At 41.3% G+C, this 19,603-nt stretch overlaps 1 protein-coding gene across 1 annotated transcript; it reads left to right on the plus strand.

Moving 5' to 3' along the window:
• Positions 1–397: 397 nt before the first annotated feature.
• Positions 398–6,570, plus strand: ccnd1 (cyclin D1). The gene is made up of 5 exons (XM_030725182.1): positions 398–595; positions 1,935–2,150; positions 2,907–3,066; positions 3,511–3,659; positions 3,744–6,570. Exons 1-5 carry the CDS (start codon positions 398–400, stop codon positions 3,897–3,899), a joined length of 879 nt encoding a protein of 292 aa, XP_030581042.1. The 3' UTR covers positions 3,900–6,570.
• Positions 6,571–19,603: the final 13,033 nt, after the last annotated feature.

Consider the following 19,603-nt stretch of genomic DNA (forward strand, 5'->3'; position numbering starts at 1 on the left):
CCTTCCTCGCGCGCTCTCTTGCAGACTGCTTATCTCTTTGATCCAACCCGCCTCCACCCCCACCCCCCACTCTTAACAACGGCTGACGTCATCTCCTCCGCCGGGCGCGTACGCCGATAAACTTTGTGTGTGTTCTCGTGCGTGTTCGGCGAGCGCGAGGCAGGGGTTTTTGTCTCGCGGGGCGAAGCGGTCTGTTCCTCAGAGGGCTCGCGCACACTGCCGGAGTAAGAGCACGCAGCAGCAGCAGCCCAGTAAGCAAAAAGTGATATAAAACTCGCTGGCTGTAGGCTCGTGTGTGCCTGAGCTGCTTCTCACTGTGACACGGGAACGTTTCCACGGGGAGATACTGAAGTTTTATCGGCGGTGATAATTACAGTCAAAGCAGAAGTAGCCTACTATGGAGGACCAGCTGCTGTGCTGCGAGGTGGACTCCATCAGGAGAGCTTACCAGGACGTCAACCTGCTCAATGACCGAGTTCTGCAAACCATGCTGAAGGCCGAAGAAAACTACTTGCCTTCGCCAAACTACTTCAAGTGTGTTCAGAAAGAAATTGTACCAAAAATGAGGAAAATAGTTGCCACCTGGATGTTAGAGGTTGGTTTAACTTGACTTTAACTTTCCTTCTACGCCCGAGTTTTCGCTCCAACTCGTGGACAGTTTGTCATCTGCGTAAACCTAAATGTGATATATGCTTGTTAATATGAAAGTTCAGAGCCTCGGAGGGCTTCGTGCCTGCTATTTTACTGTGCATGTTACATAAAGGCTCTGAAAAGTCCTGATGAGTGCTGGGTGGTCCTTTGGCTATATGCGGAGATTGGCCACTCACTTTCCACCACGAATCGGCTGCCTTTCTTATTCATTATTTCGGAGTCTATATGTTTTTGCTTCTTCTATGAAATGTTAACGAGATCGGAAAAAATATTCCAAAATAACAGCAATGTACACGTATGCAGTCTGGCCCGTGCCAGTATTATGCGCCATCTTTGTTGTCGTACAGGAGGAAGATTTTAATATCTTTAAAAATCAATAATATCAACAGAAATGACGACAACTCGGTTAAATGTACAAGAAATGCAGCTATATCACAGGTCTGTTACATACTGCCTGCTGGCGCTCGTTCAGCTGCTGTCGACCAGTAAACTTTGTTTTGCTTCCCGAGAGTCTGAGCTGTCTGTGGAGGTCGCTAAGAAAAAATTATATTTTAAAAAAGCGTGAAATTAATAAATCAAATTTTAAAGTCGGGTTTGATAGTTTAGATGTTTTTAAACATTTACATGCACTTTTGGATTGAATTCTTTGTGGTCTTATATTTTTATTTAATTTCTGAAATTGTGCATCGGGGCGCCGGGGGGGAAGTGTTGCCTGCAACACGTGAAAGTCCGTCTCAAAAACATTTTCTTTTTAATTCATGTGAATTGCTATTGGGCACATTTGGATACCATCCGATTAGCCATTCGATAAGGATCATTTACATTCCAATTGCACACGGCCAGATAATTTTTAAATATTTCTAAATATTTTTTGAAAAGATGACGAAGTTGAAATTGGAGAGTGAAACTTGCATCGACGCCACCTTTGTGTCTCAGTCAGAACTGACTGCAAACTAATTCTCGACTGCTTTCTTTAGAGCAGCAGTCCAAAGTCGTCTAATAAATGTGACATTTTAACTTGATATTATGTCGCTGTCTTGCGAAATGTCGCGTTCTTTAAATTGAGTATGAGGCTATTTAGATGCGAAACTCATACATTTAATGTGCAAACTGTTTAATTTCTTTCAATTTCGTTTGTCGCCAGTGCGGCTATTGAATGCAGACAGCTGTGAACGGATTAGGACGCAGAGCCAGTGGAGACAAAGACTCCTTAATGTATATGAGTTGGGGAAGTTCCTGCAGCACACAAAAGCAAATTCTAACAGCTTTGTCTAACCTCCCAGGTCTGTGAGGAACAGAAGTGTGAGGAGGAGGTTTTTCCGCTGGCTATGAACTACTTGGACAGATTTCTATCAGTAGAGGCCACCAGGAAAACCAGACTACAGCTGCTCGGAGCCACATGCATGTTTCTAGCATCCAAGATGAAGGAGACTGTACCCTTAACGGCGGAGAAACTCTGTATCTACACGGACAACTCGGTCCTGCCCGGAGAACTGCTGGTAATTGAGTTCTGCAGACTTGGAAGTTGCATAACACATACACCAGATAGGCAACCTGTACTGGAGAGCACATGAGCAGAATGCATAATGTTTGCAGTTCATCTGGTTAGTGTCACAGTGGGCAGAGGGAGGGGAAAAAAACAAACAGAAAACAATTGTGTTGAAATGACATGCATTTTTTGGTTGAAATAAAAGAGTGAAAATGTGCAGCAGGGTCTGAATGGCTGCCTATGACTTTCCCATGGTGACTGCAAGGCCTCTCTGATTTCATGAATGGTCTCAGTGGCTGCCAAGAAAACAGTGGTTCACAGCAACACCTAGTGGCCATAGGACAGTTCTGCAGGTTTTGGCAATGACCAACATTATGAGCGCCAGTCTCACACTCTTCTATTTTTTTTTTTTTTTTTAGATTTAATTTATGTACAGCTGTCTCCCTTGCTGTGACTTCCTCACAGTGTGTTGTTTGGGATATATTCGTGTTCATGCATTACATGAATATGAGTATGTTTTTTGTAGAAAGCTGTCTTTATATAAATTTGAAAAAAGATTAAATGTCTCTATTAAAAACATGAAATAATTGCATAGGAACTTTCTTTTTTTTTTTTTTTTTTTTAAGAAAGCAAGAAGAAATCTTGAAATCTAGAAAATATTGCATCAGAGCACTGCACAGAAATCTGTAACTGCTAGAATATATAACTGTCACAATAGACATATGGATTAATTTGAATGAATCCCTCTGGTCTGGTCCATCCACAGCAAATGGAGCTGCTGGTTCTCAACAAGCTCAAGTGGGATCTGGCTTCAGTAACTCCTCATGACTTCATCGAGCACTTCCTGTCCAAGCTGGACATCCATCCCTCCACCAAGCAGATCCTCAGGAAACATGCCCAGACCTTTGTGGCTCTCTGTGCTACAGGTGTGGCATGAAATTTGTCTTAATACAAGCCTGGTCATATAAGTGTGTGTGTGTGTGTGTGTGTGTGTGTGTGTGTGTGTGTGTGTGTGTGTGTGTACTTGAATGTGTGCACATATGTAAGTAGAAAACAGCAGGTTTCTTAGGTTAACAATCAGTGTGCAGTTTAGTTTATATGTTCTACTGTTGTAACCTGGATATTTAAGTTCCCCAGTGTCCTTGATATTCCTTTATATTTGTAGCTTTTACAGTTTCGTGACGTGCTGACCAACAGGATGAAAAAATGTTTCAGACTTTAGATCGAGGGAGTGGAGTCAGTGTTTATTACATGTCAGGACAAACTGTAATGGAGAAGATTTGGGACATCTCGTTGACTGGTTTTTCTCATCTATTTAAAGTAAACTATCCTTTAATCTGTTAAACTCTGTACTTATGTAATTTCAACAGATGTCAACTTCATTGCCAGTCCTCCCTCCATGGTGGCAGCAGGCAGTGTAGTGGCAGCTGTTCAAGGGCTCTACCTGAAGAGCCAAGATGCGTCCTTGTCTTCTCAGAACCTCACAAACTTCCTGTCACAGGTCATTCGCAGTGACCCGGTATGGAAACATTTTATATTTGCTTACTTATTTGGCATTGGCAGTGCAAATGGTCTTGACTCAATCTTGATTGTGTGCTTGCAGGACTGCTTGCGGTCATGTCAGGAGCAGATAGAATCTCTGCTGGAGTCTAGCCTGCGACAGGCACAACAGCACAATGGTACAACAGAAACTAAACGAGTGGATGAGGACGTGGACCTGTCCTGCACCCCAACAGACGTCAGAGACATCAACATCTGAGATGACCGAGAGTCGCGTCGCACAATGAGCAATGATGGAAGGAAAGTTTCATCAGAGGGTGATAGCGGGTGGGTCAGGGATGGGGTGCCTCATTTGAACTCAGCTTCCCTTCCTCCTTCAACATGTCAGTCACTTGTCCTGCTGTCCACTATGGCTGCCAAGATGAGATGCTCACCATGCAACATACCCCTGCCACATTTCCTGCCAGTGTCCCCTCCCAGGCTTGGAAAAGAAATGAACTCTTCAGAGATGTACCGGAGAGAACAGACACTGATTATCGATGACCTGTGTGGGGCTGAAGCCACAGAAGCATATATTTTAGGAGAAATGTTTTCTTATTCCCTCACATTAAACTAGGAATCTTTAAATTACAGCAGACTGAGCATGCCTACTAAAACATCCCAAAGTGTCACGTACAGTAGGATAGTCTGTCGTTAGGGCTTCACGTGAAACCTGAGGCCGTTCTGTTTGACTTCCTTTTCTGTTATGTCTGCAATGCTTTAGAGTTCCTGCCCAAGTTTCCATGTTTGTCTTGTAGTCCAGACATTCATATATCCCTGCTTGCTTATGTTTAGTCACTTTATTATGTATCATTTTAAACCTCTATCAGTTAGTTTTATACCTCTATTCTTCCAAACCTTTTGTCTTAAAGCAAACGTAGGGTGTGACACTCACTTTCTATCACCCTTAAGACTTTGGACTGCCATTGTAAGGTTTGGACAAAGGGAATTCTTTGTTCATTCCTTGATGATGTTTGCTTTACCCATTTACCTGTTATTTGATAAAATCAAATATAAGCAGAGCAGTCCACAGTCTTTTCTCTCTCTGTGTAGTTAGACCTAATACCATTCCAACTTTGTTTTCTAAAGAAAAGCACTTTTGGTCAGTGATGCTGGCTCAACTAAAAAGTCACAGTGATAAAGTTTGTAAAACAATATGAAAATGGAATGAGGGATTTGAGCTGGAGTCTTTTGGTAATGGAGAGTGTGGATCTGATCATCATCTGGGACAGAATTGAGCAGCGTGGCAGAAGCCCTTTGGTCAAACCCAGACTGGATGCTGCTCGCCTCTGTCAGGAGTCTCATAAAGCCAGTGGTTCTCTGTCGCTGCCTTCCAGTTCTCCAATTCAAGTTTTGCTTCAGCAGGCAGAGCTGCTCCGACACCACGATTTCACGGTTTTAGATAACCTTCAGTGTGCAAAGCCAAATGTTAAAGGCCCAGAGGTAAAAGTAAAAAGTACTATTTTAATAGTTAAAATAATTTTTGTAAAGTAAACACTATTTATCTTTGTAGGTCCCTAGTGACCGTGGCTTCATGAGCTGATGTTAAATTCAAGCAGAGAGCTTATTTCTTACTCCAGAACAGCTCTTGTCCAGAAATGTGGCCAAACTACGACTAGTCTGTCTGTAATTCTTCTCCATTGTTGTAGCTCAGCTCAAATACCTGTCATAGATTGAGGGCAATGAAGCTAGAGGGGGGAAAAAAAGAGTGATGAGACTATTAACTTGATTTTGCACAAACCTGAAAGACGTGGACTGCGTTTCTTGGGAACTTGCCTAGAAAAATGGAAAGGAAAGCCGGCAAAAGTAGTGGCAAAAAGTGTAAGGGCTCACCAGTGGGGTGTGTCTTACTGCTGTAGATTTTATGTGAGGGCTCCTACACAGGACAGGAAAGTTGTCATGTTCAGGTTGATATATACTTAATACATAAGGATGAATAGGTTACCATGAGCAAGGAGCGCTCTCTACTATATGTAATCAACAGTATAGGAATATACTGAATTCTGTGAGCATGTCAAACTGTGTAGGAACCCTATAAAATAGGTTTCTGATTGTACATTAAGGATAGAGTAGGAGAGAAACACTCCTTGTATTCCGCTGCTATAGAAAATAAATTCCAGCTACATGTTTTTTTTTTTTGTTTGTTTTTTTTAAGGATTAAAAACAATGCTTTTCTCCTGTTTGCTGCTACATTTTGGTTGTTTTTATACATATGTCAATATAATGCCATTCTAGGTTTGAATTTTGTCATAGAAATTGTGTTATTGACATCCTCATTTTTTTTTCTTGTGTATACTATGTGATCATTTTTTTTGTTTAGAATTACATAACAATTTTCCATACTATTCCAAAAACAAGGAAAAATGAGAAGATGTACAGAAATGCTTTGATCCACAATACCTCATGTGACAGTCAAGATCTATCTCTAATTTGTAGTCGTTTTTTTTTTTTTCTTTTTCATTTAGTTTTATTCTATTCTGCTTGTTGGTTCAGTGCCTACTAGCTGTGTTAAACCTACCTGAGGTGACGCATCTGCGATGGGAACCAGCGAGTCCAGGGCATGCTTTGATACTGGTGCCATAACAGAAAATGGGATATGTATAACTCTGTTGAGTGCTAAGCTGTCTCGGTGAAAGAGACTTTATCTTTCTCTTTAGGCCCATAGTGGCCTTCCTCTCCCCTTTTTATATTTATATAAAAGAAAAAGCTTTTTGCTCCAACTGTCAGTGAGTTGATTTGAGTTTGTATGTAGATTCAGTGTCATGCTCAGTAAGCCATAGACTGTTTTTATGTTTTCACAAATCATTCCACACAGTTGTGTCTACTTCATGCCAGTTTTCTGTAACTGGAACAGTGTATTCATCCTTATGTCGACAACACAATAAAAACATGAATTAGATGGAATCTGGAAAACTTTCCGCCTGTTTTTGTGTAGTGGAATAATGCTGAGCTCACACTTGTTTGCTTCTGTTGTAACTAAATACCAAACCACTGTGTCATAGCATTAAGTGCAATTACTTAAATGTGATACTGTCAGGTTTAATCAGTACAGTAAACACATTCTTACACGTCACAAGGAAATAATATAGTCTTTAAGGCTTGCAGAGTAATTTCCTTCTTGCTTAGGGACCATTTTGAGCAATAGATTAATATCTGGCAGCAGGATGCTGTATGGCGTAAGTTCATTCAATGTTCATTCAGCACTGACAAAATTGTGAACTGCTGCAGTTTTTGCTGCTAAAACATTTAGCAAACTTTGGCAAAAGTCATTTTATTTCCACCTCATTTTAAAGCAAAAAGGAATGAGAGAGAACACTTTACACCAGAGGCTGGAACTATGATCATTTAGGGCTGAGCAAGGTGGCGTCAGGGTTAAACCTGATCATTTCTTACCATGCGCCATTGCTACGCTGCAAACCTAACCTGCTCCGGAAAATGTTATATTTGAGACGAGACCAACAGGTGGAAAATCACTTCCTACTGACCAGTCACTTCTCTGAGCATTCCTGGAAATCCTCGGACCATGTACGGATAGTAAGAGCGTCTAAAGTTTATGGCTTTTCCTGAAAAGCATCATTAAGAAAAATACGTTCCTGATTTTTTTGTTTGTTCCATAAGCCTAATTCTAAAATAGAGCACATATTTGTACTACTTGATCACATTTTCACTTAGGCCAAGCATTATGTTTGAATTATATTTTTATATTCTTCACTTGCTTGCAGACTATTAAACACCACCAGGGCGGCAGCAGAAAGGATAAAAACTGTTTTACATGCGTTCCAGAAACTCTGAGTCTCACCATAAACTCAAAGCTGATTAACTCTGAGATGGGAAGCTGAGATTTCAGTTCCAGAAAAGCTAATCAGAGTAAGTTCATCTGGGACCGAATGTATACAGCTACAGCCAGTGAATCCAATCTCATTGTACATTCTGTATAATGACAATAGAGACATTCTATTCTATTCTATTCTATTCTGTCAGTGAGCCCTGTGGGCTTCTATTCCTCTGGGATCAACAAAAGTTTTGCATTAACTATTAGAAATTAGAGCTGTTTTTATAAATGGTCCTCCATTTTCAGAGGCTCAAAAATAATTTGAAAAACTAACATAATTTCAAATATAAGGTTTGTTTTTAATACTTGGTCAAAAATCCTTTGTAATCAAAGACTACGGGAAGACTACCAAGAAACCATGGTCATCAACAAATGCTATATTTTCTCCCTTGAGATGTTCTGTGAGGCCTTTAATGCAGCTTGTTTGTGGTCTCTCTGTCTTCATTTTAGTCTTCAGTAACTGAAAAGCATGGTCTACGGGTTGAAATCAGGTGATTGCCATTCAAGAATATTCCATTTCTTTGCCTTGAGAAATGCTTGCATTGCTTTTGCAGTATGCTGTGGGTCATTTGCACCGTGAAGTGCTGTCCAGTCCGTTTGCACCATTTGGCTGAATGTGAGCACTTCACTTCATCCTGCTTCTTCTGTCTTCTCTTCCCATCATTCCAGTACAAGGTTTCTTGTAACTCCTAAACAGTTAATGCAATTTTGTTTTGTAATAATCCTTGAATTAAAACTGAAAGGCTGCACTTCAATTACATGTTGACTGTTTGATTTAAAATCTACTGTTGTGGTGTACTAATGCAAAACTACAAATTTTGCTTTATTGTCTAGTAAATTAAGTGTAGGTATTTCAGTTAACTGCACAACAAAAAAAAAGTTCATCACGCATGCCCTTTTCCCAACTCCAGTTAATGTGGAGAGAAATAGGAGAAAAAACAGAGCCTGCAACTTTTTACGAGTGAAAATGGGAACATTACTTTGATTTGATTGCACAAAAGAATGAAAATGTAAGGCTAAATCTATCTATCTATCTATCTATCTATCTATCTATCTATCTATCTATCTATCTATCTATCTATCTATCTATCTATCTATCTCTCTGTGTGTGTGTGTGTGTGTGTGTGTGTGTGTGTGTGTGTGTGTGTGTGTGTGTGTGTGTGTGTGTGTGTTGTCTCCAACATATATTTTCTTTTCAGCTTCACACTACCAACATTTTGGCAAATGATTAACAGGAGTGTGTGTGTGTGTGTGTGAGACAGTACCCATTTATTTGTTATGCAAAGAATGCCTTTGATGAGGCTTCACTGTGGAGGAAAAGGCGTGAAAGTCCAATCCTTTCCCACAGGCCTCACAGCTTCAACTGAACTAGCAGCCGACAAAGACCCAGCACACAATGACACACACACGCACACACACTTAGTTACACTAGGTAAAATGGCCAGCAGCATGCCGATGTGTTGTGCAATACTGTCATTTTTTTCTGTCTATGTGTGAACTTGTTTATTGATATTTTTAAGTGGAATAAGTGCGCGCACACACACACACACACACACACGCACACACAAACACATCACCACTTGAGTTAAATGAATTTTTAAAAACAGTGTGCCAAAAGCCTTGTGTAAATAAAGTGTGATTATTTCTCTTTTAATGTTAGCTTTATTGTTTTCAGCATTTTTATGCACAGAAAGTGAACATGCGTATACGGTACATACACACCAACCAGAATAAATACACTGAAGTACAGTTATTCTGTAAACTGTGATGGGCACAGAACCATTTGAAAATGTGCACTGATGTGGAAAACAATGCGACAGTCTCAAGGTGGCGTGAAATCAGTGACAAACAGTCGTGAAAAATAAAGTTTTCAGAGGATTCTGTGCCCCCCCCCCCCCCCTCAGGGCTTCCACAGGAATTAAGAGAGTAAGTAGCTTCTACTTCAGGTGCTACTCATCAAATTTACATGATCATCAGCAAGTGTGACCACCTCTGTAAAAGAAGACATTTTGGCATTTTGATGGTTTGGAGTATTTAGTTATGTGTTAAGATTCACGTGTTAACTCAATGTCACAGAAATGGACATCACAATAAAGGTTAAACTGTGCAATGATCAGAGAAACTGCAAACCCTGCACTGAGTTTCACTCCAGTTCTTTTCCTCTTTAGCTCAGGTAAGAGACTCTACAGACATCAGTCAGCATGTTAAAGCCTAAATTTCATGGCAGTAGAATTAGAAGAAGACAGAACAAGTATGATTTGTTTTGAAGGGTCATCTGGAGAAAGTCTCTCCTCTCTATGACTTAGGCTTGCAAAGATACATCTGAACAAACTACAAGACTTCTGGAACAATGTCCTTTGGACAGATAAGACCAAAGTGGAGATATTTGGCCATAATGCACAGCTTCTCATTTGGAGAAAACCACATCAGCACAAACACCCTATACCAACTATCAAGTACAGTGGTGATTGATTTGGGCTTGTTATGCAGCCACTGGGCAGCTTGCAGTCACTGAGTCACCCGTGAACTCCTTTCTATACCAAAATATTCTAGAGTCAAATCTGTCTGAGCGCTAAAGCTTGGCCAAACTTACATCATGCAACAGGACTGATCCAATCACAACAGAAAATCTACAACAGAATGGATGAAGGAATCAAGGTGTTACAATCCAGTCCAGGGGTCGGCAACCCACAGCTAAGGAGCCGTGAGCAGCTCTTTGGCTTCCTTGTAGTGGCTCCTTTTGGCCTTGCCAAACAAACAAACAAACAAACGAAAAGTTATTTCTTAATTTAATTTTTTATTTTTTGTTGCACAGTTATCTTGGAGTTCAAGGTGATACTTTAGCATCAAATTTTAAAAAAGTGTTAATTATTTAGGCAGCACAGTGGCGCAGTGGTTAGCACTGCTACCTCACAGTTAGAATAACATCTGAAAGGTCTGGTTTTGATTCCACCTTGGCCCAGGCCTCTCCCTCTCTCTGTGTGGAGTTCTCCCTGTGCTTGCGTGGGTTTTCTCCGGGTACTCCGGTTTCCTCCCACATTCCAAAGACATGCACTTACTGGGGTTAGGTTAATTGGCTACTCTAAATTGCCCATAGGTGTGGATGAGAGCATGAGTGTAAAAGGTTGTTTGTCTCTGAAAATTTGATGCTAAAGTATCACCTTGAACTCCAAGATAACTGTGCAACAAAAAATCACATCTTACAGCCCTGACAGAGGGAAGATCTGCAGAAGTCACAGGTGAGAACACTAGTATTTAACAGGCTATTATTTTTCACAAAAACATTTCTTTTTTTTCAATCAACTGAAGCAGGTGCTTCAGTTGATTGATGTATGTGAGTGAAGAGGCTGACAGCACACTGAAATGGACTTCAGTCACAACCATTCCTAATTTTATGTTTACTTTGTTTAAGCTGCTAAGCTGTAGCTACATGGTTTATTTATATAAAAGTGGGCTTTTTTTTTTTTTTTTGGTTAATTGTACACAAATATGTAACCGACTGAAATCCAGTGTGATCCATAATCCAGTGTTTATTTCAAAGTAGACATGCAGTATTAGTACACATGCATGCTACACTTCTGTTTGGGGGTTTCCTTTATTATAACAGGTAAAAATAGAAAAAGAATACAACATCAAACTTGATAAGCTGTGTTTTGCAGCTCCACACTATTTTCCTTGGGTGGAAGAGGGGGCAAAATGGCTCTTTTGATAGTGAAAATTGCAGAGCCCTGATCCAGTCAAAGTCAGACCTCAAACTGATTGAAATGCAGTAGTGGAACCCTAAGAGAGCTGTGCATCAATGAATGCCCATAAACCTCAATGAACTGAAGCAACATTGTAAAGAAGAGTGTTGCAAAATGATGTGAGAGACTGAAAAAGTTGTACAGAAACTAATTACTTAAAATTATTGCTGCCAAAGGTGGTTCTAAAATCTACTGAATACAGTATATTCAGTTTTTCACACACTGCTTCTGCATTTTGTCTTAAATTTTGGGAAACAAATAATGACATAGTGTAGTGTTATTATTGTTCATCTCAGGTTGTATTTAAATAGTTTCATAACCTGATTTTTTTTTATTATTTCGTGAACTTTAGAATTAAAAGCAGGTGGACTTTCTTTCTCACATGACTATATTGCCTCTGTATCTGCTGTCTCCATGGACTCCTCCTGCTGGTGGAGCTGTTGCTGTGCTTGTGGTGAAATTTGATGCCACCATTTCAGTCAGAGGGCTTTTCTGTAGCCAGTCAGCCAGCTGCATTTGTCACGGCTGCTCACCACCTGCTCCCAACATTCCTATACATTCTCTCTAAGACCTCAGCCCACCTCCTCTCTCGCATGCTCCTTCTCTTTGTGTTTCTCCACTTTTCCTGTGCCCCATCCTTCTTTATTCTGTTCCTCCTATGATTATTACTTGACTATATCTTCCTTCCACCTCTACCATCTACTGCTGGCACAGCTGACTCTTTCTCTTTCTTCAGATTAGTAATTTGATTACTTTTTTCTGCCTTTAACTTTTTTCTTTCTTTCTTTCTTTCTTTTTTTTTTTACTTTCAGAGGGTAAAAGTCAAACTCAAAATACAATACCACTCTCTCACTTGGCCCTATCACCCCCTTCTCCTCCCCCCTGTCTCCCTCATTCCTCGTTTTGTGTTTTCCTTTAAAAGATACCGACTAAAAGACAGCATTCACCGTCTGCTACTGTATCCTACCACACACACATGCACAAGTCCCACCGGGTGTCAGCGTAACTTTGGAAGTAAAACTGAAAACAGGCCGACTGACAAAGGCTGAAAAATCCCTTTGGTCTTTTCTGGTGCTTCCTGATGCTGCTTTTGTTCTTGTTGTGTTTGAAGTGGTCAGCAACATGGATACACTCTGTACTCTACACTCAGGGATGTTGACCTTGTTTGTAGATTTTATTATGAGGAAAGTGACTCAAGTTTAAAAAGGTTCTCCAAACTTTAAGATTAGACCATGATATCAGTGGGATCACATCCTTTCCTATGAAATGCTGCATCAGTATGGCGTGGCATGGAGGACATCTGCTTACAGCTCTGCTGAAGCCCAGATCTGTGGTTTCAGGTCAGGTGAGTTGGCAGGCCCATCAAGCACAATAATATCATGGTCAGTAAATGATATTACTGTGTAGTTTTGACACTGTGGACAGGTATCAGGTTCTGCTGGAATCCCCATAAAGTTTACCAGCACATGAAAGTGTGAAGTGCCTTATAATCTCTTGGTAGATGGTTATGTTCACTTTGGACTTTATAAAACACAGTGACCATCAGCAGCAGATGCCATGGCACCCTAAATCATCACGACTTCATGGAAACTTCATTCTGGCCTTCAAACAGCTTGGGTCCTCAGCTTCTCCACTCCCCCTCTAGAACCATGATGTCCAAAAGAAATGCAAAATGTACTTTCATCTGAGAAGAGGACATTGGATGATTGAGTTTCAGAGCAGCTTTTCTGATTACAGCATGAGGCGCCTCCACAGTGACTTCTGATGTTCTCTCTGGTTCAGGAGTGACTTGATATCCACATATTGTATCACTTTCTCTTCCTGCTCTTGTCGGAGACGGTCGCACTATCTCTCTCTCCCTGCCCTCCCCATCTCTCCGCTTGCTGCTTGCTGTGAGAGCGTCTTTTTACACACTGTCCGAATAAGAACAAGATTGAACCATGGATCTGGCAAACTGGGCATTCTCCATCATTGATCGAATTTTTTCCACTATGAGATCCGGGACAGGGGAGCCTGGGTGTCCCAGTGGAACAGACCCGGTTGGATACGTCATCGACTCTTGGAGCTCGTGGAGACCTGTGTGCTTCTCGGCCCTTGGAGTGGAAGACGTGGAAGACGCCTACATATTCGGCTTTTTGGTAGCAGTATCTTCTCTGTTTGGGCTCGGTGGATACCTGCTTTACTGGCAAATTAAGAAAATCTGGACGGCGGTTCGACATCTGCAGAGGCTGCCGATCCAGGTGGAAGGGCTGAGCAGAGCCGCACAAACTCAGACTCAAAGCCTGGTGGACCTGAGCCGCAAGATTAGCGAGCTCGCAGGCGAGAAGGGTTAGATCAGGAGATATAGTTCGGTTCTGCACAGTGAGGACGGCAATCAACTAATTTGGAATATTGGATTTTTGAATGGTTTCCCAGTAAGACTGAAGGCTGTTGGAAAAACAAGCAGCCTGTTCCAAAACAACTTCTGTTATCAGGAATTCGGCTCCCCTGCCGGCCTTGGGTTGGCAACCATATCTCTCTCCAGGGCACTGTGTGCGGCTGCTCTCCCCCCCACTCCGCGTTGTGATTTGTGAAGCTGGGTCTGGTGTATCACGGCCGCTGATGAAATTCCACCACTATCAGCAAACTGTTTTGGCTGGAACCTGGCATCTGGCTCCACAATGCCCCCACCTCTCGTCTCCTTCTGCATCCCCTCCTGCCCTGACCTCACCTACCGCCGCTGTCCTTGCTTTACATGTGCAATTGCTTTGCTAAGGTGGTTTTTTTTGGACCCTGGTATAGTGCTCTTTTTGAGCACTGTACCAGATGACTTTTTTTTTTAACCTAACTTCCCCATGATGTGTTGTTTTCTCCTCCTGCCAAAGGTAGCGCTGCAAGTCGGCTGCATGACCCGAGGACACATATCCCCCTATGTGTGTTGTGTTTGTGTATTTGGATGGTGTTCTGTAACTGCAATTTCCAATGTGTGAACTTGTTCACCCACATGGCAATAAAACTTCATTCATTCATTCATTCATTCATTCCTTTTCCTGTTACAGCGCAGAGTGGTGTTTTGTGTAACTTAATCTCTGTGATTCGATTCATTACAAATTTTAAGATTATTTCATAGTGTAATCTTCACGTGCTTTGTCCAAAGCATATTCTCTGCTGAATCACCTGTAAATTATATTCATAGGGTTCCATTATTGTGTCTTTAGGGATTCACTAGCTTAGCCTAGCTATTAGCTTACCTCTTAGTCACTAACAGCATGGTATCTTCACCTGTCCCTCCTGCACTTTCCTGCTTAGTGTGTTTGTCTATGGCTCACTGTGTAGTTCTGTGTCCCGATCTGCTTGTTATTGCTAAGAAATCCCAGAGTTTATGTTTTCCTGGCACCTGGCCAGCTCAGTGTTTTTGTAATGTGTATCCTGGGTTTACCAGCGAATAAAGCTGTGTCATTGCCGAGCTACGTCCTATTTTGTGAACCCTGCATTGGGGTCCTAACCTGGTCACACACGGCGCACTCCGTGACAGATCGAGTAATACTGGATGCTCAGTGGCTAGTGGATCTAGGAACAAAGCACAGCAACCTCCGTGAACAGACTCCAGTAACCATCACAGTGGCAAACATTCAAGAAAGAGTCTCACATATGATGAGCTGGACAGCACTGTGCCCTGACATGAGTCACACCTACTGGCTAAAGAAGCTGCACTCCATGAGCAGCTCAAATGAACCAGCTGTTAATGTCTAAGATGCACCCAGAATGGCTCAATACAGGAGGAGGCCGAGGACTATTATCCCGGACAAAATGGCAAAGATTCATGAGTATATCAGGAAGATGGCCTCAAAGGATCATGTGCTTACTGAATACATCAGGCAGCAGAAACCTGAGAAAGAACAGGAACCCTGCATGGGATGTACCACCGGAAGATGGAAGTGGCTGATATCAACAAATCCTGCCAATGGCTGGACAAAGCTGGTCTGAAAGACAGCACAGAGGCAGCACAGGAACAAGCTCTGAACACAAGATTGATAGAGACTGGGGTCTACCACACAAGGCAAGACCCCAGGTGCTGGCCTGACAGAGATGCCCCCTGAGACACTCCAGTACATAACAGCATGGTGTATGATGCTAGCAGGCAGGGCATGCATAGAATGCCATAACCAAGTGGCTGGTATAGTATACAGGAACATCTGTATAATATACGGAAAGAATGAGTCTAAATAAATATCAATAGCACTGAAAGTATCTGTACATGTAATTTCATAAGGCATTACTAGGAATACTCAACAAAGCGCTGACTCTGCTACAGTGCTGAAAAGAAACCTGGAGTTCTTATTTTCTACAATCACTGAATAATAGTAAGATGTCCTATCTCTACAGAGGTCCTTGTTATTGAGCAACAAACTCTTTTTCCAGGCTAAATGAACACCATTTCCTCTGCAGCTTACAGATTGTCTGCTTTAAGCTTCAGCTTAATAAACTTGAGTGGAAGATTGCTGTTGCTCCTCCACAGCCTGTGCTGCAAGGATTCTGACTGTATGACTCGGTGGCTGTTGATTCATTTAAACTAACATATTCATCCGGCTGTAACCAGGTTTCTGTAAGGCAGACTAAATCAATATGTTGATCATTTATTAAATCATTTACTAAGAGGGACTTAGTAGAGCTCTGATGTCTAATAATCCACATTGAAAAGTTTTACTCTGTGGTGCCGTTGAAGATGCTATATTGTTCTTTATTTGTGAATTTTTATGGTCAATTATTTTTTTGCTGTTTTTTTTGTTTGTTTGTTTATTTAGTTTAGTTTTTTTTTTTTTTGGTGGTCTGGGAGCAGGTACCATCTATGGGGAAGGGGTTTTCAATCTCCAACCTTCCTTTTCTCTCAAAGATTCTTGAAAGAGTAGTTGTAAAACAGCTAACTGATCATCTGCAGAGGAACGGTTTATTTGAAGAGTTTCAGTCAGGTTTCAGAATTCATCACAGTACAGAAACAGCATTAGTGAAGGTTACAAATGATCTTCTTACAGCCTCTGACAGTGGACTCATCTCTGTTCTTGTCCTGTTGGACCTCAGTGCAGCTTTTGATACTGTTGACCATAACATTTTATTACAGAGATTAGAGCTTGCTATAGGTATTAAAGGTACTGCACTGCAGTGGTTTGAATCATATTTATCATGGAAGTGCTTGTGTGAATGGGATAAATGTAAACATGTTGTATAAGCGCTTTGAGTGCTCAAACAGAGTGGAAAAGTTCTATATAAGAACGAGTCAATTTACCATGAAGCCAGATGACGCACATCAATTAGTTAAACTGCAGGAATGTCTTAAAGACAAACGCCTGGATGACCTCTAATTTCCTGCTTCTAAATTCAGATAAAACTGAAGTTCTTGTACTCGGCCCCACAAATCTTAGAAACATGGTGTCAAACCAGATACTTACTCTGGATGGCATTACTTTGGCCTCCAGTAACACTGTGAGAAATCTTGGAGTCATTTTTGACCAGGATATGTCCTTCAATGCACATAAACAAATATGTAGGACTGCGTTTTTGCATTTGCACAATATTTCTAAAATTAGAAACATCCTTTCTCAGAGTGATGCTGAAAAGCTAATTCATGCATTTAGTACTTCTAGGCTGGACTACTGTAATTCATTATTATCAGGCTGTCCTAAAAGCTCCCTGAAAAGCCTTCAGCTGATCCAAAATGCTGCAGCTAGAGTACTGACAGGGACTAGAAAGAGAGAGCAGATTTGTCCCATATTGGCTTCTCTTCATTGGCTCCCTGTTAAATCTAGAATAGAATTTAAGGTCTTGAATAATCAGGCCCCATCTTATCTTAAAGACCTCATAGTACCATATCACCCCAACAGAGCACTTTGCTCTCAAACTGCTGGCTTACTTGTGGTTCCTAGGATACTTAAGAGTAGAATGGGAGGCAGAGCCTTCAGCTTTCAGGCCCCTCTTCTGTGGAACCAGCTCCCAGCTTGGATTCAGGAGACAGACACCCTCTCTATTTTTAAGATTAGGCTCAAAACTTTACTTTAATAATAAAGCTTATAGTTAGGGCTGGATCATGTGACCCTGAACCATCCCTTAGTTATGCTGCAATAGGCCTAGGGTGCTGGGGGGTTCCCATAATACACTGTTTCTTTTCATTCACCTTATTTACTCAGTTTACACTTCACTCTGTATTTAATCATTAGTTATTATTAATCTCTATCTCTCTTCCACAGCATGTCTTTTGTCCCGTCTCTCTCCCCTCAGACCCAGTCGGTCACAGCAGGTGACTGCCCCCCCCTTCCCGAGCCTGGATCTGCTGGAGGTTTCTTCCTGTTAAAGGGAGTTTTTCCTTTCCACTGTCGCCAAGTGCTGCTCATAGGGGGTCGTTTTGACTGTTGGGTTTTCTCTGTATTATTGTAGGGTCTTTACCTACGATACAAAGCCCCTTGAGGTGACTGTTGTGATTTGGCGCTATATAAATAAAATTGAATTGAATTGAATTGAATTGAATTGAACCGGGGGGATGGCAGGAGGAGAGAAGCTGCAGAGAGGCACGTCAGACTGCAGCTGTTGATCAGGTGGTTGGTTTCAGTGATGGTTGCAGTAGAGATTCTCCAGAGTTCTGCATTCACAATAAAGTAAATAATAATAAAACCAATGAAATTAGTAAAGCTAGTAACAATTGAAGACTTAAGTCTAATACTGATCATAGTACATATAGGTACTGATCCTTGGGTACTGAGAAACAGGCAGCTTCGCAGGTTAATTTATGGATAACTAATGAAGGTGCTGGAGAGACTGGTTTGGCCTGGCATAGCTTCCAGGTAAAACATGCTCTTGACCCTCTTTAGTTTGCTTATCAGCCTTGTGTGGGGGTGGATGATTCAGTTACTTACCTGTTGCAGCATGCTCACTCTCACTTGGATGGTACTGGTGGCATGGTGAGAATCATGTTTTTTGATTTTTTTCCAGTGCCTTTAAAACCATCCAACCACCTCTGCTCAGTGAGAAGCTGCTCAGGATGGGTGTCACCACTTCTGCTGTCTCCTGGAGTGCTGACTATCTGTCAAAGAGGCCTCAGTTTGTACGGCTGATGTCTGATGTGGTGGTTAGCAATACTGGGGCACCACATTCCTTTTTACCTTGTACACCTCAGATTTCCAGTACAAGAGTGAAACATGCCACCTGCAGAAGTTCTCTGACACTGCAGTGGTTGGTGTATTAAGTGTCGGCAGGAGTCGGAGTACGGGGAGCTGGTGAGTGCCAGAGATGCCAGCAGGATCAACAAACTGATTCACAAGGCTGGAACCATCATTGGTCAGAATTTGGAAGCATTTGAGTCTGTGAGGGACAGGAGGTCCCACCTCATGGACAACCCACCTCAGCCACTCCACTCCACACTACTGAGGCAGCAGAGCTCCAGCTCCCTCAGACTGATTCAAGCCCACTGCCATAAAGAATGCTTCTGGGAATCCTTCCTGCCGTTCTCTATAAAACTGTATAATAACGCTTCTTTCTGTGACAGGTGAACACACCTGCCAGGACACAAGCTCCCACACACATATTTCAATATTATATCTTCTTGCAGTTATCTTTCAGATTCCTAGTGCACATATTATTTATTGATGCAAATTATTAATGTGCAATATCAGACTTACTACTTACTTATACACACACACACACACACACACACACACACACACACACACACACACACACACACACACACACACACACACACACACACACACACATACACTATTTATTTTGTTTTTATCATTGTTGTATATGTATAGTTTTGCACTCTGTGCCCATGGCACTTCTACTCTCACTGTTAATTTATTATAGACTGTACTATTTTCTTGCTGATGTAACATAATTTCCCTTGCAGGATCAATAAAAAATTATCCATCCATCTCTCTATCTATGACCAGGTTTGGTTAAATTTTGTTTTTCTTTTAAAGGAGGCTGACAGTTTTTCTAGAGATATATACATTTTAGGATAGTCTTCCATTGTCTTCCATGATGTTTATTTTGGTTTTTGGTTTCCAGTTTAAAAAGATAGTTACTGATGCAGTACTTTATGGCACTTTCTTGACAGCTGTTAGAGCTGTGAAAAGAATATAAGGAACTTGTAATTGTACAGATGTTATACAGCCCAGGTGGGCTGTTATTTGGATTCAAAAGAATAACTGGGGTGCAGTGCCAAATAGCACGCAGTTAAGTGTTTTTAGAGCAGTTTGTACAATTGTTTAATTCACTAAATGTCCTTATATGTAATCTATCATCTATGTAGTGTGTTCTATCAATAACTTTATATAACTTTGGATAAGTTGTATATTTGTGTTTTTGATGTAGTTG

This window comes from Archocentrus centrarchus, unplaced genomic scaffold, assembly GCF_007364275.1.
Source record: "Archocentrus centrarchus isolate MPI-CPG fArcCen1 unplaced genomic scaffold, fArcCen1 scaffold_48_ctg1, whole genome shotgun sequence".
NCBI classification, from domain to species: domain Eukaryota; kingdom Metazoa; phylum Chordata; class Actinopteri; order Cichliformes; family Cichlidae; genus Archocentrus; species Archocentrus centrarchus.

What these genes read in the sequence shown, in the direction of transcription:
- ccnd1 (XM_030725182.1), top strand. Translation starts at nt 398, where the DNA reads ATGGAGGACCAGCTGCTGTGCTGCGAGGTGGACTCCATCAGGAGAGCT. An exon ending in TGTGGCTCTCTGTGCTACAG is followed by an intron (nt 3,067 to 3,510) that starts GTGTGGCATGAA and finishes TAATTTCAACAG; the next exon opens with ATGTCAACTTCATTGCCAGT. An exon ending in AGGTCATTCGCAGTGACCCG is followed by an intron (nt 3,660 to 3,743) that starts GTATGGAAACAT and finishes GTGTGCTTGCAG; the next exon opens with GACTGCTTGCGGTCATGTCA.